This window comes from Pongo pygmaeus, chromosome 1, assembly GCF_028885625.2.
Source record: "Pongo pygmaeus isolate AG05252 chromosome 1, NHGRI_mPonPyg2-v2.0_pri, whole genome shotgun sequence".
In the NCBI taxonomy this organism is placed as follows: Eukaryota; Metazoa; Chordata; class Mammalia; order Primates; family Hominidae; genus Pongo; species Pongo pygmaeus.
In genome coordinates this window covers 212,706,141-212,724,082 of record NC_072373.2, presented here as the reverse complement: position 1 = coordinate 212,724,082, position 17,942 = coordinate 212,706,141, and the positions used below count along the sequence as shown (strand labels likewise).

The window sequence follows — 17,942 nt, the reverse complement described above, 5'->3', positions numbered from 1 at the left end:
GGGGAAGGAGCAGCCGTAATTGGGGAAGTTTCAGAACATGGAAACCCCTTAATCTTGCCCAATGAGGGCATTCATCTTTGGCAAGGCCAGAACTCCAGAGCCACACCCTGCCTGCCCTGCTCCCAGGATGGCATCTTTCCCTCTCGGGAGGGAGGCTGCCTCCTTTCATCAGGCTGAGTAGGGGGGAGGGCGATGGTAATCCCGGGGATAGGAGGGGCTAGGTAAAGGGGGATCCGATGAAGCATAGCTTCCAGGGCGGGGTGTTGGGTCACCTGGGTAAGGGTTAAGAAGCTGGAGGCAGCAAGCCAGTTTTGAGTGAGGGGGGACCTGAGTGAGGGGAGAGGGGAGGTTAGGAGGGGGTGAGCTCTCCTTGTCCCTGCAATAAATCGGCTTAGCGGACGACAGCCGAACAGCCCAGAAAGGATTAAAGAAAAGTCTGTATAATACGCGGAGAGCGCGGCGAGGGGAGGGCGAGGAGGGCGGGGGGCGGGGAGAGGGGGAGGGACGGAGGGAGGGCGAGGGGAGGGGGTGCTCGCGCCGCCAGGAGAGGCGAGCGCGAGGCAGAGAGCGCGATTCGGCTCCAAACTCCGGCGCTGCAGCCGATCGGACTCTGGGCCGCGGTGGGCACCGCGCGCAGCCAGGGAGCCGAGAACCGCGGCGCACCCCGAGGACGCCCAGAGCGCGAGGGTCGCTGCGCCTCGCAGAGCCGGAGCCGAGTCGAGCCGGGCGCCCGGGCTGCCTGGCCGCGGCGGCATGGGGGCGCCCCCGCGGCGCTCCGCGCTGCCCGCCACCGCCTCGGCCAGCGGCCGGAGGCAGGAGCGCGTCTGAGCCCATGGCGAGAGGACCCGCCGCCACCGCCGCCACCGCCGCCGCCCCGCCACCGCCGCCAGCTCCCGGGCACCATGCGAGCCGCCCCGAGCCTCCGCCGCTGCGTCTGCCTGCTGCTCGCCGCGATCCTGGACCTCGCGCGCGGTGAGTGCGCGGGCGCCTGGCGGGAGCCGGGCGGTGAACGCGCGCGGGGACGGGGTGCCGGGGGAGGGCGCTGGCCGGGGTCGCTCCGAGAGGCTCGGGCTGCGAGCACCGGTCCTGCCCGGGGTCTGTGGAGCTGGTTGGCTTGATGAGGGAGGGAGGACGCCTCTTGGAGAGCGCTCATGGGTTTGTGCCAGGGTGTGTGTGTGTGTGTGTGTATACAATCGTGTGTCTTTGTTGTGTCTCTGGGTGAGGGTGTCCGGGAAGGAGCTGTGTGGGGAGAAGGTGCGGGAGTGTATTTAGAGATGCAAGTGTGTGTGTGCGTGTGTGTGTGATGGTGAGGGGTCTGCGTGTGAGTGAGCGAGTGTCTGGAGGGGTGTTAGAGTGTCTGTGTCAGTTACATGGAGAAGGTGTGTGTGTGAGAGTGTGAGCGAATGTTGGGGGGAGGGTGTGAACATGTGCCAGCTTCCCGGTGAGGGTGTGAAGTGTGTGAGCTTGTGTCACTGTGGGTGTGAGGTGTTAGGGGTGGGTATGTGAGGTTTGGCGTTTCACGCGTGTCCCGAGTGTGCAGGTCTCTAGGGGTGTACGACAGCGGATTACTATTTCTGTGTGCACAGGAGATGGGACTGTGACACTGGGCAGGAGTGTGCTTATGTGGGATGGGTGGGGGTGCAGGTGCCTGGGGGTCGTGGGCTTCATGGGGCTGGGAGTGTGTGTATGCGTGCCATGGAGCGTGTGGTTCTTGTGTGCAGGGAGGTATGGACTCTTCCGAGGCTGGGGAGTTGTGAGCAGCTCAGTGTGTGTGTGTGTGTGTGTGTGTGTGTCCCGCCATGCGGACTTGCTCCCGGGTTAGGCTAAGACAGCTAGAAGGAGGTTGAAGCCGAGCGGGTTCTCCGGAGGCAGTGAGAGGTGGCTCCGCAGTCCCAGGGTCCGCGATTCGCGGCCGGCCTCCCGCCCAGTGCCGCCGCGTAGTGGGTCTTAAATGGAGCCGAACCCTTTCGCGCAGTGAGCAGAGAGCCAACGTGAGGCTAAAAGCCAGGCGGGAGGGAGGCGGGACCAGCGAAGAGCCGCGGGCTCCGAGACTACAGGGTCCGCGTCCGGGATCCTCCTCAGAGCCTGGTGCCAACCTCAGCCTGGCTGGAGTCAGAGCCTGGCTCCGCCTCGGAGGGGAGAGGGACGCGAGGTGCCAAAAAGTCGTCTTTATGATCAATAAGGTCTCGACCCCGAGCCCCACTGGATGATAGAGGTGGACATCACCTCTGTCCTATGCCATAGCCTTGTCCCAGCAGGAGGTGCCTGCCTAGGCTCTGAGAGTGCCTGCCAGGAAGGGGTGCTCCCTTAAAAATAACCCCAACTCCTTCTACCCCGAAGTCCTTGGGGAGTGCTGGGTCTCCTGACCGGAGAATCTGCAGAATTTGAGCCCGGAAGGTGGTCCGGACAGCGAGCGGGGAGGGGTTGGTGTAACCCAGAAGGAATGCAAACCCTGTACTTTGTTCCCCTACCCTTGGAACAAGAGACTTTACTAAGTGGATCAAAATCTCCCCCCTGAACTTTGGGAGGAGGGCTCTAGAGGGAAAGGTTATATGGGGGAGGTCCCTGTTTCAGCGCCGCCGAGAGGGCACTGGGGTTTGTTGAAAGGCACTGGAGCCCTCACCTGGACATTGCAGGGAGACGGGGTTGGAGGTTGGGGACAGAAGGTAAGCACCCCTTTCCCTGGGAATGCGCAGAACAGAGAGACGTGGCAGGGTGAAGGAGAGGACTGATGGGAAGGGCTTGTTGGGAAACCCTGGCTCCGTCAGGACCCCACCCTGCGAGCTCTCCCTGGAACCCGGGAGCAGGGTTCTTCTGGCTGCCGGGCTGCGGAGAGCTGACCCGGCATCCTGGCGCCTCAAATCCCTTCGCCCGCCTCTGCGGGCTGCGGGAGGCGGGGGTTGGCGTGCCTGAGGGTGAGCGCATCTGGGCCGGTGGAGCCAGCGCGGCCTTGGAGCTCCGCTGCTCAGGATGAAGGAAGAGCGCAGACCCGGATCGCGAATGGGAAACTTTCCGCGTCTGGGGCGCAGAGGGAGGTCCGAGGCAGCCGGGAGCCCTCTCTTCTCCGCAGAGGAGAGCACACGAGGGTGGGGTCCCTCCTTCCTCCTTCCAAGTCTGTGCCCAGAATGGGGGGCGGGGTGCGAGAAGAGTCCGTGAGAGACGCAAGAGGCGGGCTGTGCCGGAGGAGGGCGCCCTTCCTGGAGGTGGCCGAGAGAGGTGCACCTGGCAGCGGCTTGGCAGGGCCACCTGCCTCGGAGGGCGCGGAGAGGAGCAACCCGGGCCGGCCTTCACGAACGTACTGGCGGTCACGGCTCGGGGAGGGGCACGGCCAGAGCGCCCTCGCCGGTTCTGCCCCTTTGGGTGGCAGAGCAAGGGTGCCCGACGCTAGAGTCGGGGTCTGGCAGGAGGAAGGAGGCCGCTGGCTCTCGCACTGGCTGGGCCAGAAGTCCTTGCCCTGGCTCCCCACTCCCCAGAATCAGACCCTCCAGAGGAGAAACCCACATTTCTCGGGACTCCTGGGCGTGTTCTGGGGCGTTTTCAACTCCTCCAGCCCCCGTGAACCGTGCCTGGGCACTTCTGGGAAGTCCTGCACTGGAGCCTGTGCAGTGGCGCCGGGCTGGGGATGGAGGAGTGGTCGTCAGCCGCCGTTCAGCCGTGGGAAACGCTCCGCTGAGAGCAGGGTGGGGGCAGCCCCAGTCACGGGTAGCCCACGGCCCCAGCCGGGGGTCTCCGGGATTGCGCGGGCGGAGGTGGGCGGCCCTGCGGGTTCTCGGGTTCTCTGTCTCCGCAGCCGCGTGTCAGCAGGTGGGTGGGATGGAGGGGCTGTCTCCGCTGGGCCGCCGCAGCCGCAGCGCCGAGACTGTGGGGGCTGTGGGCGCGCGAGCGGGTGTGACGACTTTATATATTTATCCTCCCTTCACACGCCCCCTTCCCACCGGGCGGGGGCTCTGGCGCGGCAGGGTTTCTTCCCCAGCCCCAACCTGGGGAGTTAAGGGCCCTAATCCCTTGCAGGCTGCCCCGCCCATGCCCCTCCAGCGTGGCCCCGCCCCTAGCCATAAACTCCACCCCTCTTCCACCCTGCAACCACTCTGCAAATGGGAGTTTTTCATTTTCGTGTTTTAAGTGCAGAGAATATTAGAGCTGGAGTGACCTCGGAGATCACTCACTTCGGTGGTTTTGAAACTTCCGTATTTTTCTTTTTCTTTTAAGTAGGAAAACCCTTTTAGAGGAAACATTATTACCCTCCTAAAATCCCAATACTTTGAGCAAGATGATAGATCGGAAAGTAGAGCTGCCCTGGTGGATGCTGGGGATGAGGCCCACATCGAGCGCTCCTTCCACACAAGTCTTTCACAACCTCAGACTGCTCCCTTCCTCCGCAGCTAATATTGTAGCTGGGGTTTTGTTTTTTCAATAGCCCCGATTATATGGATCAGCTGCGATGTGTCAAGCAGGATGCTGGCTGCTGCTTCGCAGTCTTCATTCATGCTGCAAGATGGATTTAAGAACTTCTTTTCACAGATTAGAAAACTGAGGTTCAGAGGTTTAAGACTTGTTAATGACAGAAGTACAGGCTCCTTCCGCTCCCTCCTAGTTCTGCCCCAGGCTCCTCTTTCCGCTGAATCTTCCCTCTCCCTGGCCGCAAAGAATCCCTTGGGCAGGGCATGTGAGTAGACAAGGACCCAGGTCATCTGAGTGATGCCTCAGATCTGCCTGGCTACTCTGATATTTCAGAACGTCAGTCACAGACACTACGCTCTGGCAAGATGGGCAGAGGAGGGAGTAGGGGAAGGAGGTGGAAGAATTTAGGGGACTTGCTTAGTTAGGTGCCTGGTTTATAGCGGTGTGTGACTTCCAAGGCAGAGACCAACAAAAAGGAAGCTGGTTAGTTCTATTAACTGGGTTTCCTGGGGTCTGTAGAGGTATTTAACCTGGGCAGTTGACAGCCTGGCTTACCACCTTGCCCACCTCTGCTATAGCCCCAGGCCACCAGGAATTCATTTATTCATGCATCCAACAAATGCTTATTGTACACTATGTGCCAGACACAGTGCTGAGCATTGGGAAAACGGCCTGAGCTTGGTAGAGGAGTCCCCTGCCTCTATGGTGTTTAAGGCTCAGTGGGAAATTGATGCTTCATTTAGATGGAGGAAGGGGCTATTATCTCTCTCTGGCCCTAACTGAGCCAGGTGTCATGCCATATGCTTTATCATTCCTGTCTTAGAGAATCCTTACAAGCACGCTGAGAAGTAAAATGAGGTCCATTTTGTAGATGAGGAAATTGAGGCTCAGAGAGTCTAGGTGACTTTGCCAAGGCTGCCGAGTCGTTAAATGGCAAGCAAGAATTCAGATACAGGGCTGTCTGACTCCCTGGCCTGTGCTTCCTCCCTCCATGCTCCGCTGTCTCCTGGTGATCATTTCCTGAACCCCAGCCACATGGATGTGTCCAGTCTCCTGTCTGGATGCCTGACTCCTTCCCAAACCCACACTGAAACAGAATCAGCCAGGGTGTTCATCTGCACAGATGGGAGAGGGAGTGTCCCTGAAAGCTATTGCCATCACCAAGAGAATGAATAGGCATCTGCTGTGGGCAGGGCACATCTGAAAAGAGCAAGGCCTATGAGTGTGATCCTCATCCCAGGGCAGCGAGAGACTGGGCATGTTTCCGAAAAGATGAATGACAATCTATTTTGTCCGTCCTCCCTCTCCACCTCCTTTCCTCCCCCATCCACTCCTGTTCCCTTCCTCTCTTTTTTCTTTTCTTCTTGTTTTTTCTTTTTTTAAATAAAAGGAGGTTCAGGATCTTTTGTAAGTGGAGGAACTGGGAGTTTCAAAACCAGGTCTGAAGCAATCCAGAGACAGCTGCTTTTTCATCACTGGAAAGGGAGTACAGCAGCCCTTACTACTTGTAGGAGGGTGCAAAGCTGTTCATTTCGAATGATAAATGTCAGTGGTGGTAAAACACATGAGATCACTTCCTAGGAGGTGTCCTTCTTTAGGATGAAATTCCAGGGAAGATTGGGGTGGTGAGATCCTGGAACCCACCTTTATGCTGTCAGTGAGCTCCAGGAGTGGAGGGAGCTCGTGTACACTAAGACCCCTGGCCAAGATTCCATGGACAGAGCAAATAAAGGTAGTGTGTATGGGGCTGGAGATGTAGGCCCTGTTCAGTCACCTCTGCAGCCCAAAAGAGCAGGAGAGACAGGTGGTGGGCAGGGGGTGGGTTGCAGGTGGGGTTTTTCTGAGACTCAGACTTCAGCCCCCTCCCAGGAAAGGAATCTGGTGTTTGGTTTGTCCACCAGCCTTTGTTACATCTTCTGGCCACATACTAAATTTGCTTTGGGAAATCACACTGACCCCCGCCCCCACCGCCCCGCCAAACACACAAATTGCATGACATCTTGGTGGGTGAGACTACTGGATAAGGCATCCCCAAGATGGGCCCTGGAATCTGAATATCAAGCAGAGTGTCACAAAGACTGAGAATCACTAGAATGTCCCCCTTGCCATTGGGACCCCCAGGAAACCATCCTTTGTTGGTTTCCCAAGACTAATAATGATGGGACCTACCTCCCAGGGTGCTGAGAGGGTGGAATCAGGCATTACAAGCAGAACTTTTAGCTCAGTCCCGTGGGCTCTGATGCTTGTTACTAGTGTTAACCATGGTAACGATGAGTACCTGCTGAAGCAGCCCCAGTCCTTGTGTTCCTCGATTTTTTCATGGTGTTCTCATTGGTTACTTTTTTTGGCTTGAGTGTCCAGTGTCAATTTCTGCTGCTTGCAAGGAAAGGATCCCATGAGATAACCTCCCTAGGTGTGAGGACCAGTGTCAGCCTTGGAGTTGCCAGTCAGTGCGCTCTTGGTAACGCACAGAGGATGGTTCATGGCCCTCTGGCTGGGGGTGACCAATCCCACAGCCTGCCTTCTGTCTTTCCCTGGAGTCTTGGGGCCCATTGAGTGCAGTGTGAGACCCAAGTTGTTCCCCGCTAGTAAAACGTACAGATGGAGCCAATCTTATAGTGAACTTCCAATCCTCTGACCCACTAGACCCTGCTCCACCCAGGCAGGGACCCCATCTGGTTCTGCTCACTGTCGAGTCTTCTCCACAAAACACATAGCAAGTGCTCAGTCAGGTTGTTTCTTTGGGTGATTAGGCTACCTCTGGCCTTTCGACATGTGCATCCTGGTTTTGAAGAGGGCTGAGCATGTGGCTTCCTATTTCTATGGAAAATTGTGTGAAAAGGCTTATAGCATGTGGAATTGAGGCTGGACTTGCAGGTGGACTTCCTGGCAGCAAAGACGTTCTGATCCTGGAACTACATTCTTTCTTTTTGCAGTTTCTCAGATAATCAAAGTAGCAGAGGCCCTGACTAGACATCTTAACTCTCTACCTGCTGGCAGTACTTGAAAATGCACAAAACACTTCCACACCCATTATTCCATTTAGACCTCACATCAGACATGGAGATGGCTAGTCTTGTACCTGTTGAACAGATGAGAGAAAATGAAGCCCGGGAAGAAGAAAGGATGGCAGTAGGCAGTGGCTGGACTGGAACCCAGATTCTGTGGCTGCAAGCTCAGCCTTCTGCCCATCCTCAACCCATTGCTGGGCTTCGTTTAGCCCACAGTGGTCTGGCATGAGACAGGTCGGTTTCCCATGTGCTTACAGGCCAGTGAGCTTTGACCTCAAGTGTGCACTGTGAGCTGCGTGCTGCTCTAGCCACTTTGCTGCTGTGACTTCCTGTATCTTCCACTGCTGTCCAAGTGGGTGTTATATCCCCAGTCCACAGGTGAGGACACTGACATGCCCAGGGTCATGCAGCTTGAGACAAGAGCTCACGGTCTCCCCTGTCCCCACAGTCTTGTCCTGCTTAGAGATTTCTGGCCTTAGCTTCTCCATCCTCCACCTCCTCCCCCACTTCTGCCCTTTCTTGGCTCAGAGAGCAGATATCTGCCCTCAGCTAGCACAGCCCCTGGCTCCCTATAAGGCTTTCTCCAAGTCTCTGCTCACCTACATCCTCCCTCCACAGCCTCCCACCACACACACAGACTCAGGTGTGCCCTAAGCATGTTGGCAGCAGTACTTTGGGCAACACTTTGAAAGCAGCCCTCCTCTGGGGCTGGAGATGGTTGGGGGTAGTCTCCCTCCTGAACAGAGCTCTTGAGGGTGAGCATCTCGGCACCCTCAGCCCTGGCACCGGGCCTGGCTCTGAGCACACAGATCCTGAAGATGTTTTTGTTGAACGAATGAATGATGTCTCCCCTGAGCCTGAGGTTTGGTTCAAACACCAGACCCAGGCTTGTTTCCTGGCCCTGCTCAGTTGCCTCTGGAAGTCCTTTCTGGTGTGAGAATGTGTCCATTGTCCTTCTCCACTCCATGGACCACAGTGGCATCACAGCGGGCATCTGGAGGAAGGGCCAACACTGCAAGGTGGTGGGAAGACCAAAGGGGCTTCGTGTCCCCTCTATGTTCTCCTTGGAGAGGGGACTGTCCTAGATGGGCGATGGTAGGGGGATTTGGGAAGGTAAAGAAGGAAGGAGGGAAGAAAGGAAGGAAAAAGGTTGAGAAGAGAGGGAGGAAGAGAGGAAGAAAGGAAGGAAGGAAGAAAGGGAGGGAGGGAGGGAGGAGCGAGAGTTCACTGAGCAGCTACTATGTGCCAAACCCTGTGCCAGACATGTTCACACATAACATCATACTCAACTATCCCAGAAATGCCCATTTCGGAGATAATATTCTCCCCCTTTACAGATGAGATAAAGAGGCTTGGAGAGATTGTGTGACTTGCCTGAGTGAGGGGCAAAGCCAGATTCACACCCAGCCATTGATTTGCACATCTCTTCCCAACTCTGAGTTTTTCCCATTGGTAGCTTGAAATAGACCATTACTGGAGTATTCACACAATGGAAATCAGCAAACTATACATTGGGGCATCCCTCACCCGAGAATTGGTTGTTACAGACTTGCGAGCACACCCCTGGGTATGCCCATCCTTCCTAATCCCTGTCTCTGTGGGGCAGCCATCTGGGGTTAATGTGCTTTGGTTTCCATCTGCAATGGGCTCATGTTGTCCACCACTTCCTAACAAAGTATCCTTGGGCAAGACACTCGCTGTCTGAGTCATAGTTTCCCCGTCTTCTAAAAATGGAGGGTGAGTGAGATAGAGCAATAACACATGAGAGCTTTTGGCATGTAACTGGCCTCTCCCTTCCTCCTGATGGGGCCAGCAGGCCATGGAGACTCCGAGAGGAGAGTGGGGTCACTGTTTCTTCTCCCTCTGCTGGAGCTGCTTTGGGCGAGAAGTCCACGATCCAGTCACTTCCATTAATTAAGCAGCTGCCCCACGCCTGATTCTGGACTGACAGAGACCTCTCGGGGAGTTTCAGGTTGTGGGCAATCCCACATTCATTGAGAACAATTAAAAATCACGTGTAATCAAATGGCCAATACAGGGCTTGAACCAAGCTTATGTTTTTGGGGATTAAAGGGAGTGGCCCAGGAAGGCTCTGAAGGATTGAAACAATCTTGACAGGTCAGGAGTGGGTTCCAGGCAGGAGAAAGAGCACATGCAAAGGGCTGGGGGAAGAAAGGGGAATGCCTTCTGGGCAGGTGAGGGTTGGAGCCATGAGGCACCTGGCCTTGCTTAAGTGCAGGTCCTGGTTGAGAAACTGGGGAGGAGGATGGAGGAGTTGGCAGAGACCTGCCTGCTAGGAAAGCGGTCTGGATTTGAGCCCATGGGCTGAGGGGAATGGTTTAAAAGAGTGGAGTGGCATTCCCAGAGCAGGGCTCTAGGAAGATTAATTTGGCTTTTCTGGGCCACCTGAAGCTGGAAGCTTTTTCGAACCTCCACTGGGTTATAAATGGTTGCTCTGGGTTGCCCAAAGAGATGATGGACTCCAGAAAGAAATGCCATCATTTGGAGATGGCCCACTTCTCCCAGCACATCCTGACCTGGTGAGGAGGGAAAGCCAGGCCCTTGGCCAGGCCCTACCAAGATTGCACAGCCTTGAATGAGACTGCCCCAGCCTGAGTGTGTACCTTGGGCTTGACCCAAGAGTGAAGGGAGGAGGAGGGCGGTCCTGGGGAGAAGCTTCTAGATCTCCCATGGGCATGGGCTTTGTAGTCTAACCAGCCTTCAGATTCCACCTCCACCACTTGTCCAATTTGTGGACTCAAGTAACCTCTTCATTGTTTTATCCTTGGTTTCTTCAACTGCACTTGTCACTCTTCATGGTGGCCTCGTGGGGTGGGGGCTGCTGGGAAGTGTGAATGGATAATACCAGGAGGCCATATGCACAGTGGCTAGCATACAGCAGGTGTTTGAAAAGTGGTTGCTCCCTTGATGATGTTTGGCTCCCCACCGTGTGGTAGGAGCACCCTCCAGGTTTGAAGGGAAAGAAGTGTTTATAACCCTTGATGCCCGGGAGGAGAGGATGAATGGCAGGTTTCCTCATGTGGATCACTGGAAGAACCTTTGGGTTTGGAATTACAGAGCATCTGAGCCAGAAGGGAGCTGGGAAATTATCTGCACTGTCTCCTCTCTCCCCATTTTACAGATGAGAAAACTGAGCCCAGAGAGAGGAATGGGTCCTTCTTTGTTGCATGCACCGAGCATGATGTGGGGGGCAGGTCTTCTCCTTCAATGTCAGGGACCTGTCCCAGGGCTTGGCCAGGTGGACCCACCACTTGAAGAGCCTGGCATGGGGAAGCCTCTGGGTCCCCTGAAATTGGGTGGGGACCTTGGCAGCGCTTCAGTAGGGAGCAACTCCCAGCCTCCTACATCACAGGACAGCTTGGGAGTCGCCACGGAGAGAAGCAGCTGAGCCTTTGGGGGTTTTTTTTGTTTCTTTGCCAAGCTGTTCTCTTTGCCCTTTTGTTTCTCTTTCTGCAGAGGTGCTCAGTGCTCCTCTGATGGGCTTGTTTGTCACCGGTCGTTGGTGCTGCCTTTATCTCCCCAACACCATCTCTTCCTCCTTTTTGCCCTAACGCCGACCCAAAGGAAGGCATCCATCACAGGCTGCCCTGGCATCATTCTGGGCTGGGCTGGGCTGGGCTGGGGGAGGGGCAGCACAAGCATCCGATACACTGGCAGAGGCTGGGGCAGCTGGAGGGTGGGTAGCTGTGGCATCCTGAGCTGGTACTCACCGCCCGAGTGCTCTGGTTTTGTCGAGTGGGTATTCAGGCCATACAACAGCCAAGAGCTGAAGGAAGGCCAGGTGTCTGGTTCCACAGAAGCAGGTGATGAGTTGCTAATTGTCACCCAGCACCTAATGTCCCAGGCAGGGGCGGAAGGAGTGAGGTGGGGGGCGGCAAAGGCAGTCACCTCACAAAGACTTCTTTGTTTCCGTCTGCAGCAGAGAAGTGGGTCTGATCTCAGCTTGGAAGGGAAGAGGCATCAGAAGGCCAATTCCTAAGGCCTGTTGCCTGGATGGGGAGCTTTTGGGAAGGTGGGGGAAGAAGGAAAAGTTACCCCATGGAGAGCATAGGGGTTACCTCATGGGGAAGAGTTAGTCATTCCCAGGCCAGTCTGGCTTGCAGAAAGCAACTTCTTGTTTCAGGAAGCAGTATAGTCTCTCCCTCCCCCCCTCCCTTCTTTCTTTCCTTCCCTCCCTCCCCCCCTCCCTTCCTTTCTTCCTTCCTTCTTTCCTTGTCTGATTGAGGAACTGAATTTTGTTGAAATCAGCTAAATAGAAGCTGAGACACCTTGCTTAGTTTTCATTTAAACATCAGTAGTCACACATGGCTATGTATTGATTGGAACAGTGCAGCTCTAGACTGTAAGCCCTAGGAGGGCAAGAACTTACCTATTACCTTCTTTCCTTCCTCCCTTCCTCCCTTCTTCCCTTCCCTCCTTCCTTCCTTCTCTGGCTCTTGTTCATTTATGCAGCAGATATTTATTGGACGTTTCCTGGGGGTCAGGCACTGTGTTGGGTTCTAGAAATCCAGAGGAGGGCAAATAGGCAAGTTCTTGCCCCACTGGGGCTTACAGTCTAGGGCTATGCTGTTTCAATAAGTGGCCATGTGTGACTACTGATGTTTAAATTAAAACTAAGCAAGTTTTCTCAGCTTCCATTTAGCTGAATTCAACAAATTCAGTTCCTCAATCACATGAGTCACATTTTAAGTGCTCAACAGTGATTGGCGGCTAGTGATGACGGTGTTGGGCAGTGCACTTCCAAAAGCTCTACTGGACAGCCTGGTCTAGGACAATGTTCCTCTTTGGGTGTGGCATGCCCATTGACAGGAAGAAAGTAACAAGGAATCATAGCAAAGGGGTGGCTTTCTCTTTTCCTTTCTCAGATTGTCCTTCTGGCTGTGCCAAGGAGAAGGTCTCAGGCTGATGCTCTCAAGCTTTAATGCCCCTCTATCCCATGATGATTTCTTTCCAACATAAAGATAATAGGTCTGGGGCAACAAGCCTCCAGCGAGCCAGAGGAGGCAAGGCTTTTAATAACGGTATTTTGTTTTCATTGTAGTTATTTTTCAGTCACTCTCCGTTTAAGGCAACTGATACCAATTTGTCATTTGGGGCAGTGATTTAAATTCTCCCTCTTTTTAAAAAAATGGCTTTATTTAAGTAAAAAATGAGTCAAGTTAAAAATGTTAAGTACATAGTGGAGCAGGTGGCATGCAGATATGGCCAATCTGTGAAGGTGGGGGATGTGAATGTCTGCAGTTAGAAACCTCGGTTCAGATGGAACCACATGGGCTTCTGGAGGCACCACCATTTCTATGTTCTGTGATCCGGGGAACAAGTTACTTCACTCCTTATCAATCAGGTTCTGGCAGGAAATGGCAGGCTCAGCCTGGAGCGTCTGAGGAGGGCTTGTTCAAGGGACTATTTGCATAGGATTTCTGGAAAACCGCAGGGAATGGTGCAGCCCCTTGGAGCTAGAAGAGTGGGGCACTTTCTACCTGTAGCTTGGAGGAGTAGATGTAACGAGAAAACAGGCTGGGCTGTGCCAAGAGGACTGCCAGACAGCCAGGCGGCCCTGTGTAGAGGACTGCAGCCAACTCTTGGGGCCCTGGCAGGAAGCTGGAGGGAGAAATACCCCAACTTTACCCTCTTCCTGCCTTTGGGTCCCTTGATGATGCCACCCATTGATCAAACCCTATTGGAAGCCCATACAGATCAGCCTCCAAAGTGCAGAGCTGGTAGAAAGGGAAGAGAACGAGCTGGGGTCCAAGTAGCAGAGATCCAGCACAATTCTGCTAAGCCTCAGTTTCTCCATTTATAAAATGCTCTACGATGCTCATTGTACCTGACAGGGTTGTGGCGATGATGCAACGAGACAACATATATATATAGCTAATGATTGGTAGCTATTTATATTTATAACAATAGCAGCAATACGGTGCCTACTCTTGTGTCCAGTCCTGGGCTCCATGGTAGATTTTTCCTGAGCTAGGAAGTAGCATATGAGAATGGGGTTTTAGGGTACAAGGTGGAACTGGCTTTTCAGCAGCACATGAATTTGAAGGGGCAGACACCTTTGGGGGCAAATTGCAGCTTGCAAAGCGGAAGCACTAGCGCTCTCCACAGGCTGGTATTGACCTTTGCAGTGTGTCCTTCCTACTCTGGTCTCTTCGACATCCCCGCATCTCCCCTGTGCCCTAGTCCATCCCACTGATTGATTACTTCACCCCAGGGTTTACCAATTCGTCATTCCCCAGTCTATTTTCCATCCTATTTCACACGGAGACGTTCTTTCTCCTTAGATCCATTTAGGTCATCTTTCCACCATCCCCACCGGCTCCTATCATGTGCAGCCTGGTCCACATCAGTTATGAAGAGACTCAAAACTGTCTCCTTCCAAATGGAAGGTAGGTACTCTCCAAGCCTCAGCTACTCCTGCCAGAGGCTGCTTTCACCCTTGCAGGTGGGGGAAGGGAAGATACTCTTGAGTAATTTAGCATTTTGGATCACTGGATCTTTATCCTTCACCTGAAAGCTGTAAGTGCCATTGCCACTTTTAGAGGGACCAAAAGGAGTAGCTGGAGCTCAGGGAGTAGCTGGCTTCTATGTGGAGATAAATATTCCTCGGGAAAACTTCCACCGGCAGTCCTCTTAGCTCCCAGCTACTAAGTTGGCTGAGGTGGCTTTTTTCACCATCCTCTATTTTCCTTTGTCCAGCCCCTTTTCTCATCTACCTGACTGTTGAAATTGACTTTGATGAGGACTAATTTTGTCCGTTGAAATTCATGAGACGCTTACCCATTTGGTGCTTTGCTGAAATTGCCATGACAAATACCAGTGGCAATTTCTTCCCTGGCTCATTCTCTAAAGTGTTCTGGGCAAGACAGAGTGCCCCTGCCCTCGCTGACTTGCCATCTGTCGGCTCTGCCATCCTCCACCAGCCCTGCGATTGGCCCTGCCCCGATGCAGGTCCATCTCAGCCCTTCCTACGTGCTCCGTGGTGTGTGACCCTTTAGGAGGAGATGGGTTGCCTAAGGGGGACAAATATGCCTTAGGGGGAAAAGTTTCACCCACAGCCCCATTGAGTCTCAATGTCCAAGTTGGCTGAGGTGATATTCCTTTACCCAGCCCCTGTTCCATGTACCTGACTGTCCAAATTGACTTTGATGAGGACTCATTTTCCAGTTGAATAAGGGGACACGTTCTGTAGGCCAGTCCTCCATCACGGGCAGGTGCACCACTTCTGTCTCCTTGAGCCAGGTCCTGGGTCACCCGGATGGCTTTGGTCACCCATGAGTCTCATTTCCCTGGGCGGTAGGGGTACTGCCTTGTGGCTGGTGAGCTCCGAGCTCCGAACCCCTCCCTTGTCTGAGCCTGGACATACCGCAGAGATTGCCAAAGAAACCTCAGTCACCCTCTTCACGACTTTTGTCATGTCTATGTCTCATCTATGCTTTTTTTTTTTTTTTTGAGATAGAGTCTCATTCTGTCGCCTAGGCTGGAGTGCAGTGGTGCAATCTCGGCTCACTGCAACCTCCGCTCCCAGGGTTCTCATGCCTCAGCCTCACAAGTAGCTGGGATTACAAGTGCGTGCCACCATACCCGGCTAATTTTTGTATTTTTCATAGAGATGGGGTTTTGCCATGTTGGCCAGGCTGATTTCGAACTCCTGACCTCAAGCGATCCTCCTGCCTCAGCCTCCTAAAGTGCTGGGATTATAGGCATGAGCCACCACGCCCAGCCACCCCATCTGTACTATTTTTTACACCATCATTTTCTTAAAATCAAATTTCAGTATGGCTTGTCTGGTTCCAGGGAATAATGTGTGGGTTTGTTGTATTGACTGTAGATTTTTTTTTTTTTTTTTGAGATGGAGTCTCGCTCTGTCGCCCAGGCTGGAGTGCAGTGGCACGGTCTCTGCTCACTGCCACCTCCGCCTCCCGGGTTCAAGCAATTCTCCTGCCTCAGCCTCCGGAGTAGCTGGGACTACAGGCGCACGCCACCACGCCCAGCTAATTTTTTTGTATTTTTAGTGGGGATGGGGTTTCACCGTGTTGCCTAGGCTGGTTTCGAACCCCTGAGCTCAGGCAATCTGCCCGCCTTGGCCTCCCAAAGTGCTAGGATTAGACGCATGAGCTACCACACCCAGCCAGATTTTTTATTAATTCATATTAAAATAAATATGTGAGTATTTGAAATTTTTAGGAAGCTTCTCTCATACCATCTTAGCATCAGCCTGTCAGCTGCTTTGGAAAATACCAGTTTGGTAGGAAGGGCACCAGCCTAGCAGTTTTGGACCCTAGGATCTGATTTTAACTTCTCCATTAATTTGCTGTGTGACTATCCCACTCTCCTGGGTCCGTAAAATGAAAGGGTGAGTCTGGATGATCCCATTCTAAGATTCTTCGATGGGCAATAGGATTTAGAAGGAGCACCCCACCTATGCTCAAAATATTTTTTAAAGACTAATTTGATGCCTTCCCAGCTTCCTGCCTCTGGGATGAAGCATCTGCCTCTAGAGAACCCTGGCAAAGAATAGCTGTGCCAGTGACAAGGGATGCTCCATTTCCTGGGAGCATAGGACAAAGCCTTATTCCAGCTCCAGTCAGCAGCCCTGCACCAAGCATCCGCTCTGGCTTGGGCCTTCTACGAGGGCTGGGGCTCCAGAGACATATAAGACCCAGTGCCTGTCCTCAAGGAATTCATAGTCTCTTGAGGCTGATACACAGGCAAACAAATACATCATGGCATAATATTGGAAATTCTAAGGTTGACATAGGTACCAAGTCCTAGGGAGAGTGCAGAAAAGGGAATGCTTAATCTGCTTGAGGTGTGGATGAGAGTCACACATCGCTAGAAGTGGTGATGCATGACTGGGTCTTGAAGGATGCATAGGATTTGCCAAGTAAAGAAGGGAGTGGAGGGATCTGAGCAGGATGCAACAGCAAGGATAAAGGCCTATCGGCTGGAAAGGGCCTGGGGCACATGGGAGAGTCGGGAGGCAGGGGTGAAGGATGTGTATTGCAGGTAAGAAGTGAGGCTGGAGGGGACACAGGGGACAGAAGAAGTGCATTTGCTGGAGGTTACCCAGTCCTGCAATTAGACAGATTCCCTAGTTGTGGGCCCCCTGGCCCACTGGCATTCACGGAGGCCTGGACTCTGCTGGCCCCACCCTGGGAAGCATGAAGCCCCCCTTTCCCACTGAAAATGCCACTGGTACTGTTTGCCCCATGCAGACAGGAAGAGCGCTCCAGGGGGACAGGGCTTCAGAGCAAGAAGCAGAGGTTGGTCTTTTGACAAGGTGCTGCCTCCTTCTAACCCAGGCCCTGCAGCTGCGACAGCCACACTGGTTATAAAGCAGCCCCTCTTGGCTATATGGATCCAGAGAAAGATTGAAGCCAAAATAGAGGTGTGGCCAGGTCCAGGCTCTCTTCTTCCTGAACCTCCTCATCCTCACCTGCAAAGTGATAACAGTAGCAAATGCTCATTGAACACTTGCTGTACACCAAGCACTGTGACAAGCTCCTGCTTGTATTACCTCGCTCCTAAAATCTTTGCAACCCCTCAGGAGGTGCATGCCACTAGTGTCCCCATTTTACAGGAGAAAGAACTAGTGCAGAGGTTAAGCCACCAGCTCAGGGGTTGCACAGCTTGTAAGTAGCCATGCTGAGTTTTGAACCCATTTGGCCTGCTTCCTGTGCTCTCTGCCTTCTTGCTTCTCTGCAGAAATCCCTTCCAACTTGACCTTCTGTGATTCTGAGGCTGCTTGGACTTCCCATCCTGACCCTATGTGGCTCTTTGTGTCTCAGGGGCTCCAGCCACAGCTGGAGGTGGCCCCGGACCCCGTGGCTGGGCCACTGTGGAAGGTCACAGGGCTGCCCTTCCCTGCCTCAGCAGTCACTGGATGGCAGCTTGGCTCTGCTGTGTTGTCTCTGGCCTCGTTATTATTATTATTTCTTTCCAGCATGCTGCTAAAAGCTTCCCGCAGAGAGCACACAACCCAGCTCTTTAAAATTTAAAGGGCTTTACTTAAACAATGTTATTTCCCTCGGAAAGGAGACAGAAGAGGCATATGCGATAGTTATATTTAGTGCGGTGTGTGGGTCTGAACAGATGAGTGTGGTGCTTGGTGGGTGTCCAAGTGACCAGGGAGATGTCACCCATGGCGATGGGGCCAGGGCAAGGGCACTCGAGGGGAAGATGTGCCGCCAGCATCCCCTCCCTCTCCTTCCCCAGAAAGTGTGGCCTCAGAGAGAACCTATTGTGCAACGTTCTGGGAAGAAGAGGAGGATGGTTGCCATCTGAGGGACTCACTGGAGAGACATAAAACTAGACAGGAGGCCGTGTCCCCCTGCCACACAGGCTCTCAGCACTGAGGACACAGCACTCCTAGCTGCCCCAGGGCCTTTGCACATGTGTTTCGAACTCTGCTGGAACCCACCTTCTTCTTCGGACTATATCTTCTTCGTGATTCAGGTCTCATCTTGGACATCACCTCATTCATTCAACACATATTTTCTGTGTACC

At 53.7% G+C, this 17,942-nt stretch overlaps 1 protein-coding gene across 3 annotated transcripts in view; it reads left to right on the top strand.

Annotated features, from left to right (window-relative positions):
• Nucleotides 1-512: 512 nt before the first annotated feature.
• Nucleotides 513-17,942, top strand: part of IGSF21 (immunoglobin superfamily member 21) — a 274,351-nt gene continuing 256,921 nt past the window's right edge. Inside the window, exon 1 of one of the 3 annotated variants that reach the window (XM_054450753.2) lies at nt 513-972. In XM_054450753.2, coding sequence (XP_054306728.1) covers nt 903-972 — 70 coding nt within the window. In that variant the 5' untranslated portion in view covers nt 513-902. Of the gene's footprint in view, nt 973-1,136; nt 1,168-2,618; nt 2,667-17,942 lie in introns of those variants that run through there. The other 2 variants (XM_054450763.1, XM_054450785.1) reach the window with 2 other exon arrangements.